The sequence below is a fragment of the Corapipo altera genome, unplaced genomic scaffold, assembly GCF_003945725.1.
Source record: "Corapipo altera isolate COAL_440 unplaced genomic scaffold, ASM394572v1 128010, whole genome shotgun sequence".
In the NCBI taxonomy this organism is placed as follows: Eukaryota; Metazoa; Chordata; class Aves; order Passeriformes; family Pipridae; genus Corapipo; species Corapipo altera.
Genome location: NW_020885186.1, coordinates 1 through 27,311, shown reverse-complemented (window position 1 = coordinate 27,311; position 27,311 = coordinate 1). Strand labels below are relative to the sequence as shown.

Genomic DNA, 27,311 nt, shown 5'->3' with positions numbered 1-27,311 from the left:
GGGGGGGAATCCAGCGGGGGCTGGGGAGTGGGGGGCACCTGGAGGGGGTCAGGGGTGGGGGGCATCCTTGCTGGTGACAGGGGTGGGGGGCATCTAAGGGACAAGAGGGAGCGCCCAGGATATGGGCGGGGAATGGGGGGGCACCCCTGGGGGGGGTACTCAAGGGCGGAGGGGGTCGGGGGGACCGCAGGTGTGGATGGGGGGGCACTGGGGGGGTGCTGGGCTGGGGCTCCCCGGGGGTCTCACAGCCCCCGCTGAGGGTGCAGGTGCCACAGGGGGTCCCGGGGGCGATGCCAGCGCGGGGGCCCCCCCCGGCGACCCCCGCGGGGCCCCCCCCGATCCCTCCCGGGGGCCGCGGCTCTTCTGCCTCGAGTATGAGGGGGACGACGGGACCGTCACGGCCGTGATTGTGCACCAGGTGAGACCCCGGGGGGGGTTCTGTGGGGCAGGAGGTGCTGCTATGGGTAGGAGGGTCCCATGGGACAGTGGGTACCCATTGAGTGTCTGGGAGGTCTCGTGGGGTCGGAGGTGCTGCTGTGGGGCCAGGGGTGCCATGGGGTTGGGGTGCTGTGGGTGAGAGGTGCTGTGGGGCAGGGGGTGCCCATTGAGCGAGGGGGTCCCGTGGGGCAGTGGGGTGCCACTGTGGGCCAGGGGTGGTGGTGTGGGGTGCCATGGGAAGCGATTCCATGGGGCAGGGGGTGGTGGTGTGGGGTGCCATGAGAGGGGATTCCATGGGGTGCCTCTGTGGGGCCCAGTGGGTGTTGAGGGGAGAGTTCTGTGGGGAAGGGCGTGCCATGAGGTACAGTGGGTGCCTGGGGGGTTCTGTGGGATAGGATGTGCTGCTCTGGGGCAAGGGGTGCCATGGGGCAGGGGGTGCCCTGGGTGTGGGTGCCATGGGGGTGCTGTGGGTGCCGTGGGGGCTCTGTGGGTGCTGTGGGGCTCCCCGGGTGCCGTGTCCCCAGCGGTGCCGTGCCCCCCCAGGGGGACAGCGCGGAGGAGGTGACGCGCCGGGTGTGCGCCCGCAGCCCCCTGGAGCCCCCCCTGCGCAGGGCCCTGTGCCAGCGCGTGCAAGACGAGCTCAGCAAGCGCCGGGGCACGGGCTGACCCTGCCACCCCCCCCCCCGGGGGACACAGGCACCCCCAGGACGGTTCCACCCCCCAGGGACCGGTGCCACCCCCGCCAGTGTCAATAAAGGTGCTGCGAGGCTCTGGTGTCTGTCACTGCTGGGGACACTGGGGCAGGGGGACATCCGGGGGGGGCTCCTGGGGACCCCCGTGTGTCATCCCCCTCAGAGTCCCCTGCCAGGGTGTCCCTGTGTAGGTGGCCATGGTGCCATGTCCCCCCGACCCCTCTGTCCCCTCCCCGGTGCCATTTTTTGCCCAGGGACCCTCCCTGGGGTCCCCTCCCCGATGTCACCATGTCACCAGGGACCCTTCTGGGGGGCCACAGCCCCCTCCTGCCCCTGGCGCAGGTTGGTGGCGCCTGTGGCCAAAGTGGGGTGTCCCCAGGGTGGGTGCCACTGATGTGTTATTGTAGGGTCTCCCCAGAGTGGGTTGCGAGGGGGTCTGTTGTGGTTGGGGCTCCCTGAATCAGGGCCCTTTGTTATTGTAGGGTCTCTTGGGAGCAAGGAAGGGGGTGTTATCATAGGGTCTCCCTGGAGATCACCCTCCTACTCTGTTATTGTAGGGTCTCCCAGCAGCGACGCATGGCGGGGGGTTATTGTAGGGTTTACCCCAAAGCAGGTTCTGGTGTTTATTTATTGTAGGGTCTCCCCAGAAAGTGTCCAGCTCATTTGTTATCATCAGGTCTCCCTGAAGTGGGTCCTGCTGATTCATTATTGTAGGGTGTCTCCAAACAAGAGTCATGGTGTTTATCTACTGTAGGGTCTCCCCAAAGTAGATCTGTCACGTTTGTTATTGTAGGGTCTTCCCAGAGATCATATCATTGGCTTGTTATTGTAGGGTCTCCCAGAACTAGATGCTAATGTTTATTAATTGTAGGGTCTCCCTGGAAAGGTCCTGCTGGTTTGTTACTGTAGGGTCTCCCCAAGGCAAGTCCCGGTGCTAATTTGTCATAGGGTCTCCCTGGAGGATCTAGCACATTTGTTATTGTAGGGTCTTCACAGAGACCATCCTACTGCTTTGGTATTGTAGGGTTTCTCAAGAGAAGGCACAAGGAGTTATTATTGTAGGGCCTATTATTGTAGGTTTTGGTGGGTTTTATATTGTAGGATCCATTTGCTATTGTAGGGTCTCCCTGAAGATCACCTTGCTTGTTTGTTATTGTAGGGTTTCCCCAAAGCAGATTCTGGTGCTTATTTATCGTAGGATCTCTTTGTTATTGTAGGGTCTACTCTGAGCAAATCCCACTGGTTTGTTACTATAGGGTCTCCCCAAACAATTCTTGGGGTTTACATATCACAGGATCTCCCCAGAGGGGTTTGGCACACTTGTTATTGTAGGGTGTCCCCAAAGCTGATCCTGGTGCTTATTTATCGTGGGGTCTCCCCAGGGGTCACCCTGCTGCTCTGTTATTGTAGGGTCTCCCCAATACGTTTGCTATTGTAAAGTCTTCCTGAAGATTGCCCCACTGTTTTGTTATTGTAGGGTCTCCCCAAACCAAGTCTTGGTGCTTATTTATTGTAGGGTCTTCCTGGAGCTGAACTTACTGGTTTGTTATTGTAGGGTCTCTAAAAAACAGATTGTGGAGCTTATTTATTGTAGTTTCTCTGTTATCATAGGCTGTCCCCGAACAATTCCTTGTGTTTATTTATCATAGGGTCTCCCCTGAGTGGGTCCAGCACATTTGTTATTGTAGGGTCTCCATGAAGATCATTCTGCTGGTTTGTTATTGTAGGGTCTCTCCAAATAAATCCTGGTGGTTATCTATTGTAGGGTCTCTCTGAAGAGAGACCATGGGTTTGTTATTGTGGGGTCTACACCAAATCAGTCCCCCTTATTTGTCACTGTGGGGTTTCCCCAAACACATCCCAGTGTTTGTTGATTGTAGGGTCTTCCTGGAAATCATCCCGCTGCTTTTATTGTAGGGTCTCCCCGGAGGGTGTCCAGCATGTTTGTTATTGTAGGGTCTCTCCAAATGAGTTCTGGTGTTTATTTATTGTAGAGTGTCCCCAGAACTCATCCTGCTGATTTGTTTTTCTAGTGTGTCTACAAAGCAGATTCTGGAGCTTTTGTTATTATAGGGTCTCCCTAAAACAGATCCTGGTTATTTATTTATTGTAGGGTGTCCCTGAAGTTCATCCTCCTGGTTTGTGATTGTAGAGCCTTCCCAAACAAGTCTTGGTGCTTATTTATTGTAGGGTGTCCCCAGAGTGGGTCCAGCATGTTCATTATTGTAAGGTCTCCCTGGAGCTCATCTTGCTATTCTGTTATTGTAGGGTCTCCCTGAATCATGTACTGGTGCTGATTTTTCGTAGGGTCTCCCTGAAGTGGGTCCTGCTGGTTTGTTATTATAGGGTCTCCCCTAAGAGCTCCTGGTGTTTATTACAGGGTCTCCCTTGGGTGGGTCCTGCTCTTCTGCTCTTGTGCAGTTTTTCCAAAGAAGGTCTGGCACGTTTGTTGTTGTAGGGTCTCTCCAAAGCAGATCTGAGTGTGTATTTATTGTAGGGTCTCCCCAGAGCTCATCCTGCAGGTTTGTTATTGTCGGGTCTCCCCGAATGAGATCCTGGTGCTTATTTGTTGTAGAGTCTCCCTGAAGATCATCCCAGTAGTTTGTTATGGTAGGGTCTGTCTACCCGAACAAATCCTGCTGTTTATTTATTGTGGGGCCCCCCCATTGCTCTGTTGTCAAAGGGTCCCCACGGTGCTGGGGGGGGGGGCTCAGTCCGTGCCTGCGGGGTGGGGACAGTGGCAGTGGCTGGAGGTGACCGTGCCAGGGCCAGTGCCAGGCCCAGGCCCAGGAGGAGGAGGAGGAGGAGGGAGAGGCCGAGGCCGAGGGCCACCAGGAGCCAGCGGCGCTGTCCCCGGCGCTGTCGCCGTGTCACCGCCCGAGTGCTGCGGGTGAAGGCCTCGCTCTGCAATGGGACACAGGGGTGACACACAGCCCCTCCATGGCCCTGTGTCCCCTCCCCGGGGCTCCACAGCCCTATAATGCCCCCCCAGGGCTCTGTGTGTCCCCCTCGGGCCACGTGTCCTATAATGCCCTCCAGAGCTCTGTGTGTCCCCTCCCAGGGCTATATGTCCCTACAGTGCCACCCCCGTCCCTGGCCACATGTCCCCGGGGTCCCAAGCCCGGGTCTGCAGCCACTCCAGGTGTCCCAGTAGTGCCACCATCCCCGGCCGTGTGTGTCCCCAGGTCTGTATGTCCCAATAGTGCCACCACCCCCGTCCCCAGCCGTGTGTCCCCGCCCGTCCCCGCGGTCCCACCGCCTGTCGCAGGTCCTGGGCCCGGCTCTGCAGCCGCTCCAGATGCCCTTCCCGCTCCATCGCCCGTTCCAAGTTCTGCCGCATCAGCTCGGTCACCTCCTCCGCCTGGCGCTGGCACCGCGCCAGCCCCGCCTGGGGACACACAAGGGGACAAGGGACGTGGGGGGACACCGTGGGGACACGGGGGAGACGCTGCGAGAACGCTGGGGATGGGGGCACCCGCGGGGAAGGAGGACCGTGGAGACCAGGGGGACATGAGGATCATGGGGACACGGGGACCATGGGGACACTGGCAATCCGGGGACAAAGGGTGACCACGGGTCACAAGGACCGTGGGGACAAGAGCACCGCAGGGAAGGAGCACCACAGGGACCCTGGGGACAAGAGCACCACAGGGACCCTGGGGACAAGAGCACCGCAGGGAAGGGGCACAGGGACATGAGGATCATGGGGACACCGGGACCGTGGGGACACTGGTACTGCGAGGAGGGGGCACACGGGGACAGGAAACCGTGGGGACATGGGCCAAGGACGGGGATCGGGGGGACACGGGCCCTGCGGGGTCGGGGCACACGCGGGGACACCGGGTTTACCGTGATCGGCGGGACGGGGCGCGGCAGGGGACACAGACGACACGGGGGCCGGGACACGCAGAGACAGGGGGACACGGAAAGTCCCGCGCCGGCCACCCCGAGGGGGGCCGTGTCCCTCCCGCCCGCAGGGACAGCTCGGGGGGGCGGACCGGCACCAGGACGGGCTCCGGGGAGTTCCAAGACCGGGGGTCTTCCCGATCCCGGTCCGCCCTTCGGGAAGCGAAAGCGAAAGCGGCGGTGGCGGCTCGGGACTCACCATGGTCCCAGTCCCGGGGGCTCAGTGCGGTCCCGGAGGTCGGTCCCGGTCCCGAGGTCGGTGCCCGGTCCCGAGGTCGGTGCCCGGTCCCGGAGCGCCCGTCCCGTCCCGGGCTCCAGCGGCCGCCCCCGACGGGAGGGACCGGGACCGCCCCCCCCCCCTTCCCCCAGCCCCGAGTGTCTCCAGGTGTCCCCTGAACATCCCGGCCCTACCGCCCGGGGCGGGGGTCCCCGGGACACCCCACTCGACCCTCCCCAGCTGCGGGGTCCCCCGGGACCCCCATGTCCCCAGAGATACCTTCCCCCCACAGGCCCCCAAATACTGGGGTGTTCCCTGCCCCCCAGGGACCCCCATGTCCCCGAGACACCCATCCCTACAGGCCCCCGAATACTGGGGTGTTCCCTGCCTCCAGGGACCCCCAGGCCCCACAGAAATGTGTTTCCCAGGGACCGCCCTGTCCCCCAGAAATGGGTCCCCACAGCCCCCCATGTGTTGGTGTCCCCAAGTCCCTGCAGACACGGCGCCACCCTGGGCCACCCATGTCCCCTCATGTCCCTGTCCCCCGCCCGTCCCAGCCCCCCCAGGGTGGCAGTGCCACCACCACCACACTGTGCCCTTTGTCCCTCTGTGCCTGGCACCACCCCCATGCCCTGGCATGGCACCTGCTGGCCCCCCCGCATCCCCACGCGTGTTCCCCTCGTGACTGATGTGTTGTCCCTACACACATCCCCACATGTCCCCAGGGCCTGTCCCTCGCCGTGTCCCCCCATCTCCTCATGCATATTCCCATGTCCCCATGTGTCCCCATACCTGTCCCCAGTGCCCTCATGTCCCCATGGCCGTCCTCCCGTGTCCCCCCATATCCCCCCACGTCCCCCATGTCCCCCCAGCACACACACACACGAGTCCCTCTGTCTCGTCCCCCCGTGTGTATTCAGCTCCAGGGTGGCCGTGTCCCCACGGGACGGTGGCTCTAGGTGGGGATGGTGCCAGTGGCCAGGAGAATGATGATGATGAGGACGATGGCGCCCACGAGGCCAAGGATGACGAGCAGCTTCACGTTTTTCCACCAGTAGCGCCGGGCCATCTTCTGGGACGTGGTGCGGAAGTGCTCCGACTGCAGGGACACGGGGACACCCCTGACGCCCTGGGGACAACCCACTGACATCCAGGGGACAGCCCTGACACACCCAGTGCCACCCTGGGGACATCTGCTGAGACACTGGGGACAGCCCTCACACCCTGAGGACAACCCACTGCCCCTTTGGGGACACCTCTGCCACCCCAGGGATACCCATGACACCCTGGGGACACACCTGACACCCTGGGGACCAGCCACTACCACTCTGAGGACACTCAGCTGCCACTCCAAGGACAACACTGCCAACCCAGGGACACCCTGCTACTCTGGAGACCCCAACTGCTACACAAGGGACAGCTCTGACCTCCTGGGGACACGCTACTGCCACCCTGAGGCCCCCACTGCCACCCTGGGGACACCTCCTGCCACCCAAGTGTCTCATGCCAACCCACTGGGCACCCTGCAGCCCCCTTGGGGACCTTGTGTTCCCCCCCCGGGGTCCCAGCACCCACCCCAGGGACCCTGTGCCCTCCCAGGAGTCCTGTGCCACCTCGGGGGCTTTGTGATCCCCTCAGAGCCCCTGTGCCCATCATGGGGACCCTGTGCCCACCCTGAGGTTCCTGTGCCCACCCCGGTGCCCCTGTGCCCCCCTCACGGTGGCCTCCAGGTCCTGGCTCTTGCTGTGCAGCTGCTCCAGGTTCTCCCCCCGTGCCAGGATCCGCTCCACGTTCTGGGTCATGATGGTGGTGACCCCCTGCACCTCCCTCTGCAGTGCCCGCACACGCCCATCCCCCGTCGTGGCATCTGTCGGGTCCCCCTCTGGGACCCCCGCCTGCAGCACGGGGTAGGGCTCAGGGGGCACTCCCAGCAGCCCACACGCACTCTGGGCACCCCCCAGGCAACCCAGACACCCCCCAGGCACCCCATGGGCACCCCGGGAACCCCCCAACTGCTCCATGGGCAACCTGGGCACCCCCCAGGCACCCCGGAGACACTCTGAGCACCCACCAAGCCTCCATGGGCACCTCCTGAGCACTCACATACATCCCAGACACCCCCAGCCACCCACCAAGCCCTGCAAGGACACCCCAGGCACCCCCCAGCTCCCTCTATGTACCCTGGGCACCCCCCAAGCACCCCAAAAGTACCCACCAAGCCCCCTGTGGGCACCCTGGGCACCCCATAGGTGCCCTGAGCACCCCACAAGTGCCCCACGTTCAACCCAAGCACCCATAGGCACTTCCCCAGACATCCTGTGGGTTCCCTGGGCACCCCCCAGCACTGTATAGGCACCCCAGATCCCCCCCCCTGCACACTCCAGAAGCCCCAGAGGAACCCCCAAGCAGCCTTTGGGCATCTCAAAGCACCCTGGGCACTTCCTCAAGTGCCTCACCCCAGAGCCCCCAGAGGGACCCCCCAAGCACCCTGTGGGCATCCCTCACACCCCGTGGGTACCCCCCGGCACCCCACGTACACTCCATATGCCCCCAGTATCCACCCCAGTCACCCCACAGCCATTTCCCCAAGTACCCCGTGGGCACTCTTGGCAGCCCATATGTACCCCAGACCCCCATGCACACCCCAGATACCCCAGAGGACCCCTCAGAGGGACCCTCAAGAACCCTACGGGCACCCCGGGCACGCCCCCCTCCACAGACACCCCTAAACACCCCCAAACAGCCCCGGGGCTGCCCCGCGGACCCCCCGCCCGCCCCCGCACAGCCCGGCGCCCCTCGAGGGCCCCCCCGCCGGTGTCCCCCGGCCCCACCATGGCCGGTCCGGTCCCGCTCCGCTCCCACCGCGGCCCCGCGCCCGCCCCGCCTGTCCGGGGCTTCCGGGAGCGGCGGCACCGCCGGCCGGGGCGGGCCGGGGGCGGGCCGGGGGCAGGGCGGGGTCGAGGCGGGGGGCGCCGGGCTGGGGGCGGGGCGGGGGTCGCGGCGAGTCGGGGGGGGCGGGCGGGGGGGGGGGGGGGGGTGGGGGGGGGGGGGGGCCCGACGGGGGTGTGGTCGCGCTGCTCCGCCCCCCGCGCCGCTGATTGGCTGCCGCGGCCGTGACGCGCTGTGACGTGTAGCGGGGGCGGGGCCGCGGCCATGGCGGCGGCGGCGGGTGCGGAACGGGGAGCGGGGAACCGGGAGCGGGGAACCGGGAACGGGGAACCGGGAGCGGGGAACCGGGAACGGGGAACCGGGAACGGGGAACCGGGAACGGGGCGGGGGCGCGGGATCCCCGGGACGAGACCCTCGGGCTGGAATCCCCGCCCTGCGACCCCTGACCTGTGACCCCCGGCAGGCCCGGCACGGCGGAGGCGGCCGGAGCGGGGGGAGGCGGCGGCGGGGCCGCCCCCGGGTCCCCCCGACCCCTCCGGGACCCCCGGGACCGGCCCCGGGCTGGCGCGGCGGCTGCTCGGGTTCGAGCTGCGGGACCTGACGCGGTGGCACCGCTTCGTCCGGCTGATGCACCGGCCGCAGGACCCCGCGGCGCTCGGAGCCTTCCGCGCCGCCTTCGGTCAGCGGGGACCGGGGGGACCGGGGGGACCGGAGGTCTCCGGGGCTGGGGGAACACCAGGGGCGCTCCGGGGGTACCGGGGCTGCGGGGCACCGAAGGGACCGAGAGAGCTCCGGGGATGGGAGGAGCGGGGGGGCTCCGGGTGGCCGCCCGGGGGGGAGTACCGGGGGGCCCCCCCCGGGCTGGGGAGTACCGGGGGGACTCCGGGGGTACCGGGACCGGGGGGGACCAGGGATGGCCGGAGGTGCTTTGGAGGGACAAGGAGATTGGGGGCTGGGGGGACAAGGGGCTCTGAGGGGGGACAGGGACTGCGGGGCTCGGGAGGACCCAGGGGGGCTCCGGGTCCGGGGGGCACCGGGGGGACAGGGAGGGCAGGGGCCGGGGGAAGACTGGGAGAGCCTCGGGAGTAACCGGCGGGACAGGGAAACGGGGCTGTGGGGTCCACAGTGGCTTCGCGGGCTGGGGGGGCTGGAGGGGCTCCGGGAAAGACACGGAAACGGAGGCCGGGAGGAACGAGGGGCGCTCCGGGAGGGCGCCGGGGGGATTCTGGGGGGCAGAGAGGCCGGGCCTGGGGGGGGCCCGGGGGACCGGGGGGCCGGGGGGGGCTCAGGGGCTTTGGGAGAGGGATAGCTGGGATCCAGGGGGTCCCTGCTGTCCGAGGGGGATGGAGGCGGCCGGGCAGTAACGCGTCAGCACCGGAGCAAAGGTTGGGCAGCGGTTTGGGGCTGGAGGGGGGTCAGTGCCCGCCCGGACGGAGATCACTGACCCCCCCCCGCCCCCCAGGGCTGCTGATGGCGCTGGACGTGCCGCAGGAGCGGGGGCTGGGCCACCTGGACCAGCGATACCTGGACGGGCTCGAGGTTTGTCGCTTCCCCCTCCTGCCCTTCCTGCAGCCCCTGCCCCTCGACTGGATGTACCTGCTCTACACCGTCATGTTCCTGGGTACGGGCTGGGAGGGACGGGGAGGGGCACCGGGCAGGGGATGGCACTGGGGCAGAAATGGGGGTGGGAGGGGGACGGGCACCGGGGTCGGAATGGGCACTGGGATGGACTGGAACGGGTGCTGGGATGGACTGGGAGAGGAATTTGGGGAAGATGGGGATACAGAAGGGGACAAACAGGGGGTGGTACTGGGCAGAAAGGGGGGTAGGATGGGGACAGGAGCCACAGTGGGGACGGGCACCGGGGTGGGAATGGCACTGGGACTGGGACTGGAAGGGGAACTAGGGAAGGGTGGGGACACAGAGCCCCACCCCTGTCGGGACAGGTGAGGGGGTGGCACTGGGACAGTGTCTGGACCAAGGCACTGAGATGGACACTGGGACAGAAATGAGGGTGGGATGGGGACAGGAACCATGGTAGGGACTGGCACTGGGATGGGAATGGGCACTGTGACTGTCATGGACTGGGAGGGGAGCTTGGGAAGTCTGGGGACAGGCAGAGGGGGTGGCACCAAGAGGGTTCCCAGGGGGACACAGAATGTGGGGTGCCTGCAGGGGCACTGGGCATCGTGTTGGGGTCTGGCACTGGACTGGGAGGAGGGCTGGGAACAGGGAAGGGGTGGCACCGGGAGGGGCCGGGGACACACTGAGGGTCCTGTGCCCGCAGGGGCGCTGGGCATCATGTTGGGGTGCTGCTACCGGCTGAGCTGCGTCGCCTTCCTGTGCCCGTACTGGTACCTGTTCCTGCTGGACAAAACCTCCTGGAACAACCACTCCTACCTCTACGGGCTGCTGGGCTTCCAGCTGGCACTGCTGGGTGCTGACCGCTACGGGTGGGCACCCGGGGGGACGGGGGGGGCACTGGGGACCCCAGATCAGGGGCTCTGTGAGGCAGCAGGGTGGGTGACTCTGAGTGACACAGGGCCTGGGGGTCCCCATAGGGTGGCCCCCAGAGGTTCCGAGGTCCCCTGTGGCACCAGGGTCCCCATGGTGCTGTGTGCTCAGAGGGTGTCCCTGTGGGGTGGCACAAGCTCTGGGGTCCCCCATGGTTTTGGTGTCCCTAAGGGGATGGCACGGGTTGTGGGGTCCCCTGTGTCAGTGGGTTCCCCTGTGGCACGGAGTACTCAGGGGGTGACACAGGTCCTGAAATCCCCTGTGGCACAGGGTCCCCCAGGGGGTCACACAGGTCCTGGGGTCCCCAGTGGCACTGGGATCCCCGGGGGTGGCTCAGGCCATGGTGTCCCCAGTGGGTGGCACAAGACCTGGCACCGGGGTCCCCACGGGGTATCCCTGTGGCTCTCTGTCCCTGTGGGATGGTGGCACATGTTCCCACAGCTCTGGCAGTGGGATGACAGTGACCTGGCCCCCCTTCTGTCCCCGGTGTCCCCCCAGGTCCGTGGACGGGCTGTTCCGTCCCCGCAAGCGCAACGCCCACGTCCCGCTGTGGAACTACGCCCTGCTACGTGCCCAGGTGGGTGCCCCTGCCCCAGAGACACCCAGAGCCCCCCCTGCGCCCCCTCTGGGATCCCCTGGACCCCTTGACTCCCCCTGACCCCGTGCCCCTCAGGTGTTCATCGTGTACTTCATCGCGGGGCTGAAGAAGCTGGACGGGGACTGGGTCGGGGGGTTCTCCATGGGCTCCCTCGCCCGGCACTGGCTCTTCTCCCCCTTCAGGTCTGGGGGGCACAGGGGGGTGGGCAGGGGACAGGGATGAGGACAGGTTGGGGATGAGGAGTGGGAAGGGAGTTGATGGGGTCGAGGTGAGGATGAGGAGGGTGATGGAGCTGGGGTCAGGGTTTGGAGGGTGATGGGGCTGGGGTTTGGATGAGGAGGGTGAGGTAGGTTGATGGGGTCGGGGTGAGGATGAGGAGGGTGACAAGGGGGCAGTGGGGATGCATTGGAGATGAGGGGTTCAGGGCAAGGATGAGGAGGGTGTGACAGAGACAGGGTGAGGAGGAGGAGAGGGGCAGAGTGAAGATGAGAGTGTTAGAGGGGTGGGTTAAGGGTGAGGATGAGGAGGGGGATGGGGATGAGGATGGGCCACAGAGTCAGAGTGAAGATGAGGATGGGATGAGGAAGGCAATGTGGTGATGGGTCTGAGTTGAGGATGAGAAGTGGGACAGGGACAGGGTGAGGAAGGTGAGGGAGGCAATGAGCTGAGGATGAGGAGGGCAATGGGGTGAGGATGAGAGGGAGTGACAAACAGGGTGAGGATGAGGAGGGTGAGGGTGTCAGAGTGAGGAAAGGGAGGATGAGGAGGGTGATGGGGTGTCAGGGTGAGGCTGACGCTGAGGAAGGCTCTGTGGCCAGGCTGGTGCTGTCGGAGGAGCTGACCAGCCTGCTGGTGGTGCACGGGGGGGGGGCTGGTGCTCGACCTCTCCGCAGGTTTCCTGCTCTTCTTCGACACCACGCGGCCCCTTGCCCTCGTCTTCGTCACCTACTTCCACTGCATGAACTCCCAGCTCTTCAGCATCGGTGAGGGGAGGGGGGCATGGCACCCCCAGTACCCCCCTCAGCACTCCCAGTACCCCCCCAGCACCCCCAGCCAGGGCAGGAGCACCCTCCAGCCCCCAAAACACCCTGAGCCTGAGCAGGAGCACCTTCCCATCCCACAGAGCACCCCCAACCTGGGCCAAGGACCCCCCCGGGCACCCCCAAAACACCCCCAACCTGGGCAGGGCCACCCCTTGGGTAGGGGCTTCCACTCACCCTATCACCCCCCTTGAGCACCCTCAGCCAGGGCAGGGACCCCCCCAAAACACCCCCAGCCTGGGCAGGGACACTCTCCAAACCCCTGTAAATCCCCCCAGCCGTGGCAGGGGCACCCAAAAACCCCTTAAACCGCCCCCAACCAGGGCAAATTTCCCCCCCACCAGCCCCCAAATCCTCCCCAGCCATGGCAGGGGCACCTGGGCATCCCCTAAATCAGCCCCATCCCCTAAATCAGCCCCATCCTGGCACCCAGACATGCCCAGAGCACTCTGACCCTGGGCAGGAACCCCCTTGAGTTCTGCCCTGTCCCTGACAGGGGCACCCCCTCAGCCCCCTGTCCCCACAGCTCCCTCGAGGTGCAGGAGGGTCTCTCAGTGCCCCCCAGGTGCAGGAGGTCCCTAAATGTCCCCCCTGTCCCCAGGGATGTTCTCCTACACCATGCTGGCCACCAACGGCCTGTTCTGCCGGCCCGAGTGGCCACGGGGGCTCGTGGCCCGGTGCCCCCCGTGGCTCAGGGGGGTCCTGCCCAGCACGAGGCCCCCCCAGCCCAGCCCTGACTGCCACTACGGGGGCCGGGGGGCGCAGGGGGGCCTTCGGCCTCGCCAGCACTTGGCTGCAGCCTTCACCATCCTCTACGTGCTGGAGCAGCTCTTCCTGCCCTACTCCCACTTCATCACCCCGGTGGGCAGGGGGGGCACGGGGAGGGGGTGGGGACGCGGGGGAGGGGTTTGGGGGACGTGAGGAGGGGTTTGGGGAACATGGAGATGGGGTTCAGGGATGTGTGGGGCCTTTTGGGGATGTGAGGGATGTTGGGGGGGGCGTGGATGTGTTTTTGGGGGTGTGGGTGGCATTTTGGGGCATGTAGGGGACATTTTAGGGGGATGTGAGGGGCATTTTGGGGAGATCAGGGTGTTTTTGAGGATGTGGTGGGTATTTTCGGGTGTGGGAGGGCATTTTTGAGCACTTGGAGGTATTTTTGGGGATATGAGGGGTATTTTGGGGGGGCGTGAGGGACATTTTGGGGTCTGTGGGAGCATTTTGGGGGGATGTGAGGGTGTCATTTTGGGGGACATGGGTATTTTGGGGGATACAGGGGCATTTTGGGGTCACAGGGACTGTTCATTTGGGGAATGTTGGGATATTTCTAGGACATGGGGTTATTTTTGGGTATATGGGGGGTATTTTGGGACTGTGAAGTTAATTTTGAGACATGGGAGATTTTTGAGGACATGGTGTCTGTTTTTGAGGATGTGGGGGCACTTTTGGGGGACACAGAAGGGGTGAAGTCCCCCTTAGGGCTGGGGGACTCTGGAGCAGGGCATTTGGGGGACACGGAGGTAGAGGGGGGCTGCTGGGGTCACAGGGGCAGGGCTGAGGGGGCAGGGGGTGGGGGAACTGTTGGGGGGTGGGATGGGGTGAGGCCATTGCCAGGGGAGGCAGGAGGGGGGATATGGGGGTCCCTCCTTGTCCCCCTGGGGTGGGAACCCCTGTGCTCTGGTGTGACCCATTCCCATGTCCTGTGACCCCCCCCCTGTGCCCCCCAGGGCTACAACAACTGGACCAATGGGCTCTATGGCTATTCCTGGGACATGATGGTCCACTCCCGCTTCCACCAGCACGTCAAGATCACCTACAGGGATGGGCTCACTGGGGAGGTGGGCTACCTGAAACCAGGGGTGAGTGACCCCCCCACCCAGGGGGCTGCCTGGGACCAGGGGTGAGGGGTGCCCCAGGATAGGGGGGGGGAAGGACAGGGTGTTCCCAGCTTTGATCAGTCCAAATAAACTTAATGTTTCACGCCAACCCCCACCAAGCCTCAGTTTCCCCCATCCAAGCACGGGAACCCCCCCTACGGGACCCCCCCCCAAGCCTCAGTTTCCCCAGTGCCTGATTTTCCCTCCATGCCTCAGTTGCCCCCATCCCTCATTTTCCCCCCTGTGCCTCCCCTTCCCCCACATTCTCCCGTTACCCCCCCACACACGAGGACCCCCACGGGACACCCCACCTGTGCCTCAGCTCCCCCATCCTTCCTTTACTCCCCCCATGTCTCAGTTTCCTCACCTCTCCTTTCCCTCCTTGTGCCTCAGTTTCCCCCATCCCCCCATCCTTCATTCCCCCTCATGCCTCATCCCCCCCTCATTTCTCCCTCATTCCCCATTCCACCCAATCCTTTATTCTCCCCCCCCCTTTCCCCCCCAGTCCCTCACTGCTCCCACCCCTCGTTCTCCAATCCCCCGGTCCCCCAGTCCCCCCGGTCCCCCGGCCCTCACTGCCCCCAGTCCCCCCCGTGCCCCCAGTTCCCCCAGCCCCCCGTGCCGCAGTGCCCCCCAGTCCCCCCCCGGTGCCCCCGGTGCCCGCAGCCCCGGTGCGGTCCCGCAGGTGTTCACACAGAGCCGACGCTGGCGGGACCACGCGGACATGCTCAAACAATACTCGTCGTGCCTGAGCCGCCTCCTGCCGCGGTACAACGTGAGCCAGCCCCGCATCTACTTCGACGTCTGGGTGTCCATCAACGAGCGCTTCCAGCAGCGGTGGGCACGGGGGCACGGGGGGCACGGAGGGGCAGAAGGGCACGGGGGGCACGGGGGAGAGCAGGAATGAGGGATGTTGTGGAGACGGGGATGGGGAGACGGGGGCATGGGAGGGAGAGGGGTTTGGGGGGACAGAGGGGCATGGGTAGGGGATGGGGGTTGGGGGGGTACAGGGTGGGGATGGGGAGTCGGGGGGGATGGAGGGGGTTTGGGGGGACAGAGGGGCACAGGAGGCACGCAGGACAGGGGACCCACGGGTGGAGCCTGTGGGCTCCCTCGCTGTGGGTGCTGCTGCTGGTTCTGGTGCTTCCAGCAGTGGTTGTGGGGCACACACACGATTTGGGGGGACAGAGGGGGATGTGAGGTGCTGGTGGCCCATCCCCACAGGCTGGTGGATCCACGAGTGGGCCTGGGGTGGTCCCTCTGGGCCCCCACACTGTGGGTGCAGCTGGAGCTTGTGCCTCCAGCAGAGATTTGGGTACACACACACGATTTGGGGGGGACATGGGGAGATGTGGGGGTGCTGGTGGCCTGTCCCTGCAGGCTGGTGGACCCATGAGTGGCCCTGATGTGTTCCCATGGTCGCCCAAACTGGGTGCTGCTGCTGGAGCTGCTGCTTCCAGGAGGTGTTTGTGGGGACGGAGGATCTGGGGGGCCATAGGGGGTGTGGGTGTCTTGTCCCTGCAGGCCAGTGGACCCACAGGAGTGGGTGCTGTGGTCCCCCACACTGGGGGGTCCCCACTGCTGCTGGAGCCGGTGCAGTGGTTTGGGGGCACATGCAGGATTTGGGGGGGCTGTGGGGTCCTGACAGCCTGTCCCCACAGACTCGTGAACCCCGTGGGTGGGTCTGGTCTGTGCCCCATGCTCTCTGCGGGTCCGTGGGTCCCATGGTCCCCCCTGCTGTGGGTGCTGTCACTCCCAGCAGTGTTGGGGGCACACGCAGGATCTGGGGGGGGCCGTGGGGCGCTGACACCTCATCCCCACAGACTCGTGGACCCCCGTGTAGACCTGGTGCGTGCCCCCTGGTCCCCCTGGACCCCCACGCCGTGGCTGCTCCCGCTGCTGGTGGATCTGTCGCCGTGGCGGCAGCGGCTGCAGGAGCTGGAGGCGCAGCTGGACGGACACACGGACGCCGTGTTCATCGCCGACTTCCCCGGTGGGGCCCGGGGGGGGGCTGGGGGGTCGGGGGACAGGGCAGGGGGCACAGGGGGCTGTGGGGTACAGGGCACAGGGTGTCCGGGGGGTAGTGGGGGGTTTAGGGATGTCCTGTCAGGGAGCAGGGGAGTCCCAGGGATTCAGAGGGGGTGGGAACCGGGCACAGGGTTTGGAGGGGGGCACACAGGGCATGGTGAGGTCCCAGGAGTTGGAGTGCAGGGCATGGGGGGTCCTGGGGATTCGAGGTGGGGGGGTCAGGGTACAGGGTACAGGGAAGAGCTCGGGGGGGTGGAGTACAGCCCCCCCTGTGTGTTCCAGGCCTGCACCTGGAGAACTTTGTGAGCGAGGACCTGGGGAACACGAGCCTGTGGGTGCTGCGGGGGCAGGTGCTGGTGGAGTTGGTGGAGCAGCAGCAGAACCACTCGCTCCAGGAGGGCCAGGGGATGCAGGTGAGGCTTGGGGGGACCCCGGGGGGCTCAGGGGTGCCTGGGGGTGCTGACCCCCCCCGCCCCCCAGCTGCCAGCGGGGCAGTACCACAAGGTGCACACGGTGTCCTCGGAGCCCTCATGTTACATGTACCTGTACGTGAACACCACGGCCCTGGAGCTGGAGCGGAACCTGACGCGGCTGCGGGAGCTGCGGGACCGAGTGCGCAACGGCACCGGTGAGGGACCCCCGAGCAGCGCACCCCGGGGACCCAAGAGCCTGGGCATGACACCCCTGGGGCCCCAAACCCTGGGCATCTCACCCCTGGGGACCCCAAATCCTGGGCATGTCACCCCTGGGGACTCCAAAGTCCCTGATACCTCCCCAGGAGAATCCCAAAACCCCAAGCATCTCACGTCCTGGGGGCACTCAGGGTGGGGAGATCACAGGGACCCCCCAGTCCCTGGCACTGCTGAGCAGTGGGGAGACACCCACCTCTCCCCCAAATCTCTGTCAGTTCACTCCCGGGGATCACAGGAACCCTAAAAACACCATCACCTCCCATGCTGGGTAGCACCAGGGGCATGAGGACCCTAAAATCCCTGTCACCTCGCCCCCATGGTGGGCACCCAGATGTGGGGGGGACTGTGGGGACCCCAAAAGCTCTATCACCTCAGCCCCTGTTGAGCTGAGGGAGATCATGGAGGGCCCCCATTCCGTGTCACTGGGGTGGGGGGGACCACAGGGCCCCCAAATCCCTGTTATCTCATCCTCTGGTGAGCACTGGGGTGGTGGGATCCCAGAGACCTCCAATCTCTGTCTGTAGGGTGGGGGGAATCATGGTAACCCCCCCAGTTTCCATCAGAAGGCTGGGGGGATCACAGGAACCCCCAGTCCCTGTCACTGGAGTGGGGGGACCATGGGGACCCCCAAAATCCCTGTCACTGCGGTGTGGAGATCATGGCAACACCCCTAGTTCCCACCACCACGCTGGGGGATAATGGAGACCCCCAAATCCCTGTCAGGGGGGTGGGGGATCATTGGGACCCCCAATCCCTGTCACTAGGGATGGGACATCCTGGCAACCCCCCCATTCCCTGTCACTGGCCAGGGGGATCATGGGGACACCCCAAATCCCTGTCAGTGGGCTGGGGGATCACGGGAACCCCAAAATTACTTCCTCCCCCCCCCCCCCCCCCCGCAGAGCGGTCCCCGCTGCCCCCTGAGCTGCGGCCCATCCTGGGGGAGCCGCCCCCCGCGGGGGTCCCGCTGGACCCGCTGGTCTCGCTGTTCCTGCGGCGGGAGCAGCGGGAGCAGCGGCGGGAGCGCGAATCCAGCCCGGCCCAGCGCCTGCGGCGCTTCCTCCGCAGGAAGTTCTTCCTCTTCCGCCGCAGGTGAGCCCCCAGAACGCCCCCTTGGCCCCCCCGCCGTGCCCCCCGCGCTGACCCCTGTGCCCCCCGTCCCCCCTGTCCCCGCAGCGCCCTGATGACCCTGATCGCCCTGCGGAACCTGGCGCTGGGCCGCCCGGACCCCGAGCGCCTGGCACAGGAGGTGGCCTTCGCCAGCTGGCGCGGCGAGGAGGAGGAGGGGGCTCGGACCGAGGGCGAGGGAGGAGCCCGGGGGGGCCCCGAGCTCTGAGCACCCGCAATAAACCCTCTTTTTTTAAGCTAAAAATCCTCCCGTGCCTCAGTTCCCCCCCCCGTACCCGTTTCTCCAGGTACCCGTTTCACCCCCCTCCCCGTATGCTGCCCCTCCGTGTATCCCATTTCCCTCCACACCCCTTCCCCTCATCCCTCAGTTCCCTCCCTGAGCCTCAGTTTCCCCCCGTACCCCAGTTTCTCATGGTATCCCTGTTTCCCCCCTCCCCTGTGGGTTCCCCCTCCATTCCCCTTCCCCCCTCCCTCAGTTCCCCCTGTACCCATTTCCCCCACTCCACTCATCCCTCGGTTTCCCCTGTACCCGTTTCCCACGTGCCTCAGTTTCCCTCACCCATTCCCCTTTCCCCTGCACCCATTTCCCTCCCTACCCGGTTCCCCCAATATTTGCTTCCCCTCTGTACTTCAATTCCCCCCCCTGTGCCTCAGTTCCCCCCATACCCATTTTTCACCCCATGTCCATTCCCCCCGTGCCTCAGTTTCCTCTAATCCCTCAGTCCCCCATCCCTATTTCTCCCCTGTACCCCAATCTCCCCCCATCCCAGTACCCCCCTTGCCTCAGTTTCCCCCCTGCCCATTCCCCCCCCACTTTAATTTCTCCCCCCCTTTCTGTGCCTGTTTCTCCCATACCCGAGTTTCCCCCGTACCCCAATTTCCCCCCCGTGCCTGTTTCCTCCCCCCATACCCCAGATCTCCCCCCACCCCCCCCAAACCGGAGGCGGCTCCATCCAACCCATCACTTCACTTTTATTGAGACTTTTTGTTTTTGAAGTTTGTTTTTTGGACTCAGTGGATCGAAACATTCGGACGAAACCTCCCGAAAATAGTAAAACCAAGAAAAAAAAACTACTCGGGGGAGGAGAGAAAGCCCCCCTGCCCCCTCCCCAAGGCACTTTGGGGGGCCGTGCCGGGCGGGCAGTAAACAAGCCGGCTTCTCTGTACCACACCGGCCACGGGCGCCGCGCCCGAGGGCACCCCCAGCGCTCCAACAAACCCAATTCCCCCCTGTTTCCCCCCAAACTGGTGGGGGGGTGGGGGGAAGGCAGGGGGAGGGGCGGGGGGGGGCTTTCAGGGGGTCAGGAGCTGCTGGCTGAGCGTGGGGGCTTCTCTGTACTCACGCCCCCACCTCGGCACACAATAAATACACCAAACCTTCAAGTATCGAGGGCCAAATCCTCCCCTTTCCCCCCAGAATCCGGACAGAGTTGGGGGGTGCCCCCCCCATCGGTGGGACGGGGGGGTGGGGGAGGTTGTGCAGTTGGGGAGTCGCTTCAGCTTTTGGATTAAAACCCAAGAAAAGAGAAATGTAAAATATCTTCCTCCGGTACCGAACCCTCGGTGGGGGGAGCTGGGGGGGTTTGGGGGCGGGTTTTAGCATGTCCCCCCCACAATGTGCATTTTTGGAGCAAAAAGAGGTTAAAAATGAGGGTTAAGAACCAAAACCAGCACCAGCGAGGTCCCAGGGTGGACGGGGAGGTGGAATGGGGTGTCCCCCCCACAATGGGACTGGGGGCTGTGGGGGGGACGACTGGGGGAGCCAAAACGGAGGAGTTTTTTTATCCCCCCCTGCAGCAGGACTGGGGAGACAGTGGGAGCCAAAATGGGGTGTGTGTCCCCCACAGCAGGACTGAGGGGATGGAGATCCAAAATGGGGTGTCCCCCTGATGTAGTGGAATTTGGGGTCAAGGAGGGGATGGGGGGACACAAAATGGGTGTCCCTCCCTGCAGCAGGACTGGTGGGACCCAAAATGGGGTGCCCCCCCCCTGCAGTGGGGGGAGGCTAGGGGGGGTCACTTGGGGCCTTTTTCCCATATCCAAGGTTGGAGTCAGATGGGATTTGTTAAAAACTATCCGGAGGGATTTGGAGGGACACGGGGGGGCCCTGGGAGAGGCACGTGGTCCCCACGCAACCGAAATGATGGCGAGAGAGAGAGAAAAGGAGGGGCTGGGGGGGGCCGGGAGCTCTTCCCCCAGAGCCCACGGGCTTCTCTGTAACCTACGCCCGCGGGAGTGGGGGGGAAAAGCCCTAACAAGGCTCTTTTTTCCTCAGTATTTTAGTTTTTTGGGCACTTCCCAAGGGAAACTGTCCCTACCAAAGTGGCCATAGGCTGCAGTCCTCTGATAGAGGGGCTTCTTCAGATCCAGATCCCTGGAATACACAATTCCCGACTCAGTGAGGCGGCCCCGGGGTCCTGCCTTCGCCCCTTCCCTGCCTGGCCGGGGGGTCTGCGGCGGCGCCTCTGTGTCCCCCCTACCCCCGCGGGGCGGTTGGAGCTTCCCGGGGGCTCCCCCTGAGCCCCCCAAACGCTCCTGGCCCCGGGGAAGCTCCAAGCGCTCGGCTCCGGCGGATACTTACCCGGAACGCGCCTCCTCCTGCGGCCGAGCAGCTCCGCGCGGGGTCCAGGGCGCCAGGCGGTCCCCGGGCTGCTCCGGGAGGGACCCCCACCCACCCCGGCCCCCCCCCCCGGCGCGGCCCCCCCGCGCCCGTTACCTGACGATGACCCCAGGCCGCAGGTCGAAGTTCTTCTTGACGATCTCCAGCAGCTCCCGCTCGCTCTTCTGGGAGGTGCCGTAGTGGAAGATGGAGATGGACAAGGGGTGCGAGACCCCGATGGCGTACGAGACCTGCAGGGGGGCTGCAGGTGAGGCCAAGTCCCTGCTTGGACTGGCCCCCCCCGTATGGCCCCCCCTGCCCAGCACCCACCTGGACCAGCACCCTGCGGCACAGCCCGGCCTTCACCAGGGACTTGGCCACCCAGCGCGCGGCGTAGGCGGCCGAGCGATCCACCTTGGTGTAGTCCTTGCCCGAGAAGGCGCCGCCGCCGTGGGCCCCCCAGCCCCCGTACGTGTCCACGATGATCTTACGGCCCGTCAGCCCCGCGTCGCCCTGCGGGGGACAGCAGTGTCACAGCTGTGTGCCGGCACTGTCACCAGCGTCATCGGCAGCGCCGTCACCAGTGTCACCACCAGCGCGGCACCACCGTCGCCACCAAGCTGTCACTGCACTGTCACTGCCACCACCACACCGTGAGTGCTACGCTGTGACCACCACTGTGCCACCACTGCCACCACCACAAACATGCCACCGCCATGCCATCACCACCACCGTGTCACTGTGGTCACCACAGTGCCGCCACCACGGTGCCCTCGGCCGCACCTGGGGCCCGCCGATGACAAAGCGTCCGCTGGGCTGCAGGTGGTAGATGGTGTCATCGTCCAGGTACTTGGGGGGCACCACGGCCTTGATGACCTTCTCCTTGAGGGCGTCGCGCATCTCGTCCAGACACACGTCCTCGTCGTGCTGCACCGAGATCACGATGGTGTGCACCCGGATGGGGATCACAGCCCCGCGGTCCTGCATGTACTGCACCGTCACCTGCCAGGGGACACGGGTCAGGGGCTGCCTGGGGGGAGCAGGGGGCTCCCCGGGGGTTTGGAGACCCACCAGCACCTCACCTGTGTCTTGGAGTCGGGGCGCAGCCAGGACAGGGCTCCGCTGCGGCGCAGCTCGGCCAGCTTGGCGTTGAGCTTGTGTGCCAGCACGATGGTCAGGGGCATGCACTCCTCCGTCTCATCCGTGGCGTACCCGAACATCAGCCCCTGCCGACAGGGCCGGGGGAGTCACATCCCAGCCTGCTCACACTGCGGGGTCGCCCCGGCCACAGTCACACTGCAGGGTCCCACCCCGCCCCACTGACCCTGCGGCAGCCCCGCGTTGGTCTCACCTGGTCCCCGGCGCCGATGTCCTCCTCGCTGCGGTCCAGGTGCACGCCCTGGGCGATGTCCGGGGACTGCTGCTCCAGGGCCACCAGCACATTGCACGTCTTGTAGTCAAAGCCTGGGGGGGGAGGCTGTTGGTGAGCCTGGTGCCACCCCTGTGCTGCCACACAGCCGGGGGCACCCCGGACGCACCTTTGGAAGAGTCGTCATAGCCGATGTGCCGGATGGTGTCCCGGACCACCTTCTGGTAGTCCACATTGGCCCGGGAGGTGATCTCCCCTGCCAGCAGGATCATCCCGGTCTTGGCCACTGTCTCTGTGGGGACAAGGTGACGTCAGAGCAGTGTCACCACTGGTGTCACCCACCCACTGTCCCCCGGTGCCCCCACTCACCACAGGCCACCTTGGCATCGGGGTCCTGCTTGAGGTGGGCGTCCAGGACGGCGTCACTGATCTGGTCACAGATTTTATCTGGGGACAGGGAGAGCGGGAGGCGTCACAGTGGCGTGGGACATCCCGGCCTGGCCCTGCCTGGCCCTTCCTTCCGGAGCCTCCGGCACAGCCCAACCAGGATCCAAGATCCAAACCCTGTAATCCGTAATCTGTATGCCCCCCGGGTCACAGAGAGCCCTTGCCTTGTTCCCAGCCTGGAATTCCAGGCATGTCCCAGTTAAGCTCCAGTCCCAGTCAGGGCCAAGGGGATCAAACCCGTATCCCGACTTCCCAAATCACGTTTCCAGCAGCTCCGGATGCACCCGATGCCAGAGCTGCTCCAGCCATATCCCACCAGACACCCAGCTCCCTCCTGCTCCCAGGGGGCTTTATTTGGGATGGGGGACACCTCCCACCCGCTCTGGGGTGTCCCAAGGGCTGCTCGCGTCTCCGGGACTGCGGATGTCCTTGGGAGCGACCTTCCAGGCAGGACTGGGGGGGAGGATGAGGCAGCGCCTGGCTGAGGTGAGCAGAGGGGGGTTCCCCAGATGGTTTTTGGGGTTGAAGAGTGAGGAAACGGACTTTGCAGCTTCCTCCTTCGTGGCAGCGTGGGGGGAGCCCCAGAAGCATCCCCAGAACAGCCGCAGGTTGTGGGTGCTGGAGCCAGAGGGACTAGAGTTATGGGGTACTGGGGGTGCTGCGCTCGAGCAGTGGGTGCTGGAGCGTCCAGAGCTGGTGGGGGGCTCAGGAGGTGCTGGAGTGCCCGGAGCTGGGGGGTGCGGGGGGTGCCCGGGCAGCGGGTGCTGGGCACTGGCAGCTGCCTACGCAGATTAACAGTCATGTGCCCCAAATCGGCGAGGACAAAGGCGGGGGGAGCCCGGCACGGGCTGGCACCGAGCTGAGAAAGCTCCGAGCCCCCGCGGGAGCAGTGTGTGACCCCCTCCGGCTTCGGCTAGGGGGCACCTCTGGGGAGACCCGCGACGCTCCATCACCGCCCGGACGTCATCGGGGACCCCCGGGGAGCGTGCGGTGCGCTGAGGGCGGCACCGAGCCCCGGGGCGGTGTGGGGGAGGGTCACCGGGCCTGTCCCGGCCCCGGCACCCACGCGGGGGGGGAGGGGGCCGTAGGGTGCGGGGGCACCGGGAGCTGCTTAGTCACGGCTGAGTCACGGCGGCACCGGCCCCATCCTCGCCCCACCGTCACCCCCGTGTTCCCCCCGTCCCCCCCGCGTCCCGCCCCACGCGGGCAGCACGTGCGCGCCGGGCCCGCAAGGCGGCGAGGGCCGCCCCCCCCCCACACGGCGCGCGCGCCCGCGCGGGCCCTCCCCCCCCCCACATACACACCCCCGGCCCCTTCATCCTCATCCTCGCCCTCTTCATCCCCATCCTTCCTTCTTCATCTTCGTCCTCATCCTCCTCCTCCCCCCACGCCCGGCCGCGCCTGCGCGCTCGCCGCCCGGCCCCGCCCCGCCCGGCCCGCACCTGGGTGCCCCTCGCCCACGGACTCGGAGGTGAAGAGGAAAGTGCCCTCCTCGATGAACACCTCGTGGAAACCGTTCAGCTGTCCGTTCATGGCGGCGGCGGAGGGTGGCGACTGGCGGCGGCGGAAGCGCGACAACAACGAAACCCGGGCGCGGCCGCGACGGACTGAGCGCGGCGCCCGCCGCATCGCCCCTACTTGTAGCCTCCTCGCCCCGCCCCGCTGCCTGGTCCAGCCAATGATGAGAGCTGTAAGGGCCGCGGGGGCGGGGTGGCGGGACCACTGCGGGTGGGCAGGGGGACAGCGTTATGTAACGCCGAACGTGCGCTCCGCCGCCGGGACAGCCCTGCGCTCCCCGCCGCCGGCCGAGCGCTGACCGGCGTTAAACGGGCGTGCGAGACGTCTCCGCTGCCTCGCGTGGCGCGGCGCCGTGGGCGTGCACCGGCGTCTCCCGCGGTCCCCTCCCGTGAGGGTCGCATGGTGCGGTCCGGCGGCGAGAGGCGCGCTACAGTGTGCGCATGCGCCATACGGCGGCGGGGGACGCGTACTCGCGCTGTGTCAGGGAGGCCCCGCCCCCCGCCGCCATCTTGCGCCGAGCGGCGCCGCCATTGTGCGGCCTCTGCCCCGCGGGCACTGGCTCGGCCTTGTCCCGACCCCCCGTGCCCCCACCCGGCACCGGTCCATGGGGATGCCCCGGCACTGCGGCCCGGCGGGGCAGAGCGCCGCTGAGCGCGGGCATGGCCTCGGATGGCGCCCTGGGCCGTTGGGGCTACTCGACGCCTGATGCAACCCCCACCCGCTGTTGCCAGTGCTGGAGCCGCCCCGGGCCCGGCTCCTGCCGCCGCCTCCTCTGAGCCCCGCCCGGGGCTCCCCCGCGTACGACGGCTGCACATGGGACTTCCCGGGAGCCGGGGGGGGGGCTGGGCGGCCATCCACGTGCCCAGGACAGACAGATACCCAGGACAGAGCCCAGCACCCAGCCACTGGGACAGACAGACACCAATGCCCAGGACAGGTGGACACCAGACACCCACATAGCCAGAGCTGATAAGACACCCTGGACAGACAGACACCCAGGAGCCCTGTGCCCAGGACAGATGGACACCTGACACATCTGCCCAGGACAGACAGACACTCGGGACAGACAGACATGCAGCATCCCTGGGACCAGGACAGACAGACGCTCAGGACAGACAGGCCCATGACACCCCCAGGCTTGGGGCAGACGGACACACAAAGACTCCTGTGGCCAGGATAAACGGATACCCCCATAGCTGAGAGGGACAGACACACAGTCCCCATGCCCAGGACAGACGGACACACAGGCACCCCCAGCCATGTGCACTCTGGGGCGGAGCCTTGGGACACACCCCACCTCCACACCAAATATTTATGAGAGGCGTGGCTTCACAACGTTGTGTATTTGCATATGGGGGGGCTAATTGGGGGGGCTAATCTGCATGCGGCATCCCGATTCCTCCTCCCCGGCCCCCCTCCCTCCGCCACATCAGAGAGCTCAGTTTTTTGTAAAAAATGGTTTATGGGTTCCATTTTTGTATAAAACGCAGGGCAGCCCAGCCCCTCAAACCCCCCCGGCTGCCACCCCACAGGCCCACGGTGTGTCCCACTCGGAATCTAAACCCATCCCAATGTTTCCTCTACAGTCAATCCTCTATGTTCTTCCTTTCAACTATTCCTTAAAAAAAGTTTCCTGGCATCCCCAAGGTGTTGCTGTGCCCAGGTCGGTACGATGACGGGGGATCCGGCACCGCGCTCCCTTACGCCGTCTTCTGCTGCCCCTTCTTTCCAATCAGGGACTTGTGGATGTGGGGGATGACACCTGTGGAGAGAAGGGGAGAATTCCTGTCAGGAATTGCAGAATTCCCAAGAAACTGCAAGAACTCCTCAATTCCCAGCAGAGTTTTGGGATAACAGTGTGAATGTTGAGCGGATCCCCCTCTACCCAGTGTGGATCCAGGGAAACATGGAGCCAGTGGAATTATCCCCACTGCCAACCTACTGTTTGTTTTCCCACGTAATTCCCACTGAAGGATGGAAAGGAGGGAAAGAGCCCCACCTCCACCGGCGATGGTGGCTTTGATCAGGGAGTCCAACTCCTCGTCACCACGGATCGCCAGCTGCAGGTGCCGGGGCGTGATCCGCTTCACCTTGAGGTCCTTGGAAGCGTTTCCGGCCAGCTCCAGCACCTGCGGGACAGCAGGAAGAGGTGGGAATGCTGGGGGGAAGAGGTGCTGGCCCCGGGGAGGGGGGTCCTACCTCGGCGGTCAGGTACTCCAGGATGGCCGCGCTGTACACGGCCGCCGTGGCCCCCACGCGCCCGTGGCTGGTGGTCCGAGTCTTCAGGTGCCTGTGGATGCGGCCGACAGGGAACTGGGGGGGGGCAATTAACAACCTCATTAACACCCACAGCCCCCTATGATTTGGGCCCAAGAGACACCCCACTCTGCCTGGCTGGAGCAACTCGACATGATCCTCCCCAAACAGAGGATTTGTCATTACCGGAATTAATTATTCATTACTGTCTAATATATATAATGTATTTCTATTGATTATTGTATTTATATATATTTAATTACATAATGTAACACACATTCTATTTGGGCCCAGGAAACTCCCCATCCTGCCTGACTGTGGCTTCCAGGAGCAACCCGACACGATCCTCCCCAAACAGAAGATTTAACTGCCATTACCAAATTTATTTATTTATTACTAACCCACATAATACGTATATTAATGTTATAACACACTGTATTGTTATGATATACTAATATATTATCATATTGCAATAATATAACAAGCTGTAACCTTACAGAACATTAATGTAATTGTGCCTTATTTATAATTAATAATTATAGTTAATATTTAATAATTACAATCATTAATTCTCCCAATTAATCCTCCCACCCTCTCTGTCTCACCCGAGAGCAAACCCCCTCTCCCTTCCGCAAGCCCAGGGCTCCTTGTCGCTCCATAATCCCCCAAATCCCAAAATATTCAGTTTTCACCTCAAACCAAAGGGTTTGGGCCCCCCCAGAATTCCCGCTTCCCAACGATTCCCTGTGCCATACCTGCAGGCCTGCTCTCTGGGAGCGTGACACGGCCTTGGCCTTGGCCTTGCCGCTGTCCTTGCCCGCCTTGCCGCCAGCCTGGGGGAGAAAGGCCGCATTAATTAATCTAATTAATCCCCGAATCCAAACAATCTCGTTAATTCTAAGCCAGAGGGACCTGCAGCAGGATAATCCAGCAACTCCCTGGCAACTCGAGGCTTCTTGAACTGCCTGGATCCAAGGGGACAAGGGGGGTTTTGGGGAGCAGCAGCTGCTCCTTCCCCCAAGTGTCTCAGTCCCATGATTTTCCAGAAAATGCCAAATGGGGGGGAAAGCATCCCAAAATCCCCATTGTTGACCGTTTTTTTTCCA

General features: G+C 64.7%; 6 protein-coding genes across 7 annotated transcripts in view; 2 read left to right on the top strand and 4 right to left on the bottom strand.

Annotated features, from left to right (window-relative positions):
• LOC113940120 (UPF0561 protein C2orf68-like) overlaps window positions 1–1,207 on the top strand; it is a 1,846-nt gene extending 639 nt beyond the window's left edge. Inside the window, exons 3-4 of the mRNA XM_027631204.1 lie at window positions 276–418; window positions 982–1,207. Coding sequence (XP_027487005.1) covers window positions 276–418; window positions 982–1,104 — 266 coding nt within the window. The 3' untranslated portion in view covers window positions 1,105–1,207. The remainder of the gene's footprint in view (window positions 1–275; window positions 419–981) is intronic.
• A 768-nt stretch (window positions 1,208–1,975) lies between these two features.
• On the bottom strand, window positions 1,976–5,340 carry LOC113940121 (vesicle-associated membrane protein 5-like). The gene is given in 4 exon segments (XM_027631205.1): window positions 1,976–3,838; window positions 3,840–4,034; window positions 4,387–4,518; window positions 5,236–5,340. Coding segments are annotated over 4 exon segments (417 nt in total). The 5' UTR covers window positions 5,239–5,340; the 3' UTR covers window positions 1,976–3,751.
• Window positions 5,341–6,145: 805 nt separating this feature from the next.
• Window positions 6,146–7,718, bottom strand: LOC113940117 (vesicle-associated membrane protein 8-like). 2 transcript variants are annotated; one of them, XM_027631201.1, is made up of 3 exons: window positions 7,454–7,718; window positions 6,972–7,300; window positions 6,146–6,352 (listed from the first exon to the last, which is right to left on the bottom strand). In XM_027631201.1, exons 1-3 carry the CDS (start codon window positions 7,671–7,673, stop codon window positions 6,209–6,211), a joined length of 693 nt encoding a protein of 230 aa, XP_027487002.1. In that variant the 5' UTR covers window positions 7,674–7,718; the 3' UTR covers window positions 6,146–6,208. The 2 variants fall into 2 exon arrangements, with proteins under 2 accessions (XP_027487002.1, XP_027487003.1); XM_027631202.1 differs by lacking the exon at window positions 7,454–7,718 and having other exon boundaries at window positions 6,972–7,197; window positions 7,239–7,265.
• Window positions 7,719–8,688: 970 nt separating this feature from the next.
• LOC113940115 (vitamin K-dependent gamma-carboxylase-like) lies at window positions 8,689–18,260 on the top strand. Its single transcript, XM_027631199.1, is given in 15 exon segments — window positions 8,689–8,821; window positions 9,605–9,763; window positions 10,430–10,595; window positions 11,155–11,233; window positions 11,330–11,436; window positions 12,073–12,115; window positions 12,117–12,237; window positions 12,896–13,155; window positions 14,019–14,150; window positions 14,854–15,005; window positions 15,992–16,161; window positions 16,479–16,609; window positions 16,677–16,824; window positions 17,791–17,980; window positions 18,065–18,260. Coding segments are annotated over 15 exon segments (2,070 nt in total). The 5' UTR covers window positions 8,689–8,769; the 3' UTR covers window positions 18,225–18,260.
• Window positions 18,261–18,968: 708 nt separating this feature from the next.
• Window positions 18,969–24,154, bottom strand: LOC113940116 (S-adenosylmethionine synthase). Its single transcript, XM_027631200.1, has 9 exons — window positions 23,874–24,154; window positions 22,354–22,431; window positions 22,154–22,276; window positions 21,967–22,079; window positions 21,698–21,841; window positions 21,399–21,617; window positions 20,946–21,128; window positions 20,733–20,866; window positions 18,969–20,390 (listed from the first exon to the last, which is right to left on the bottom strand). The coding sequence occupies exons 1-9, from the start codon at window positions 24,058–24,060 to the stop codon at window positions 20,288–20,290; spliced, it is 1,284 nt and encodes a 427-aa protein (XP_027487001.1). The 5' UTR covers window positions 24,061–24,154; the 3' UTR covers window positions 18,969–20,287.
• A 1,237-nt stretch (window positions 24,155–25,391) lies between these two features.
• Window positions 25,392–27,251, bottom strand: LOC113940122 (histone H2A.V-like; the record flags this gene model as incomplete). Its single annotated transcript, XM_027631207.1, has 4 exons — window positions 25,392–25,711; window positions 25,949–26,078; window positions 26,149–26,262; window positions 26,961–27,251. Coding segments are annotated over 4 exons (597 nt in total), but the record flags the coding sequence as incomplete, so codon positions are not given.
• Between the last annotated feature and the right edge of the window lie 60 nt (window positions 27,252–27,311).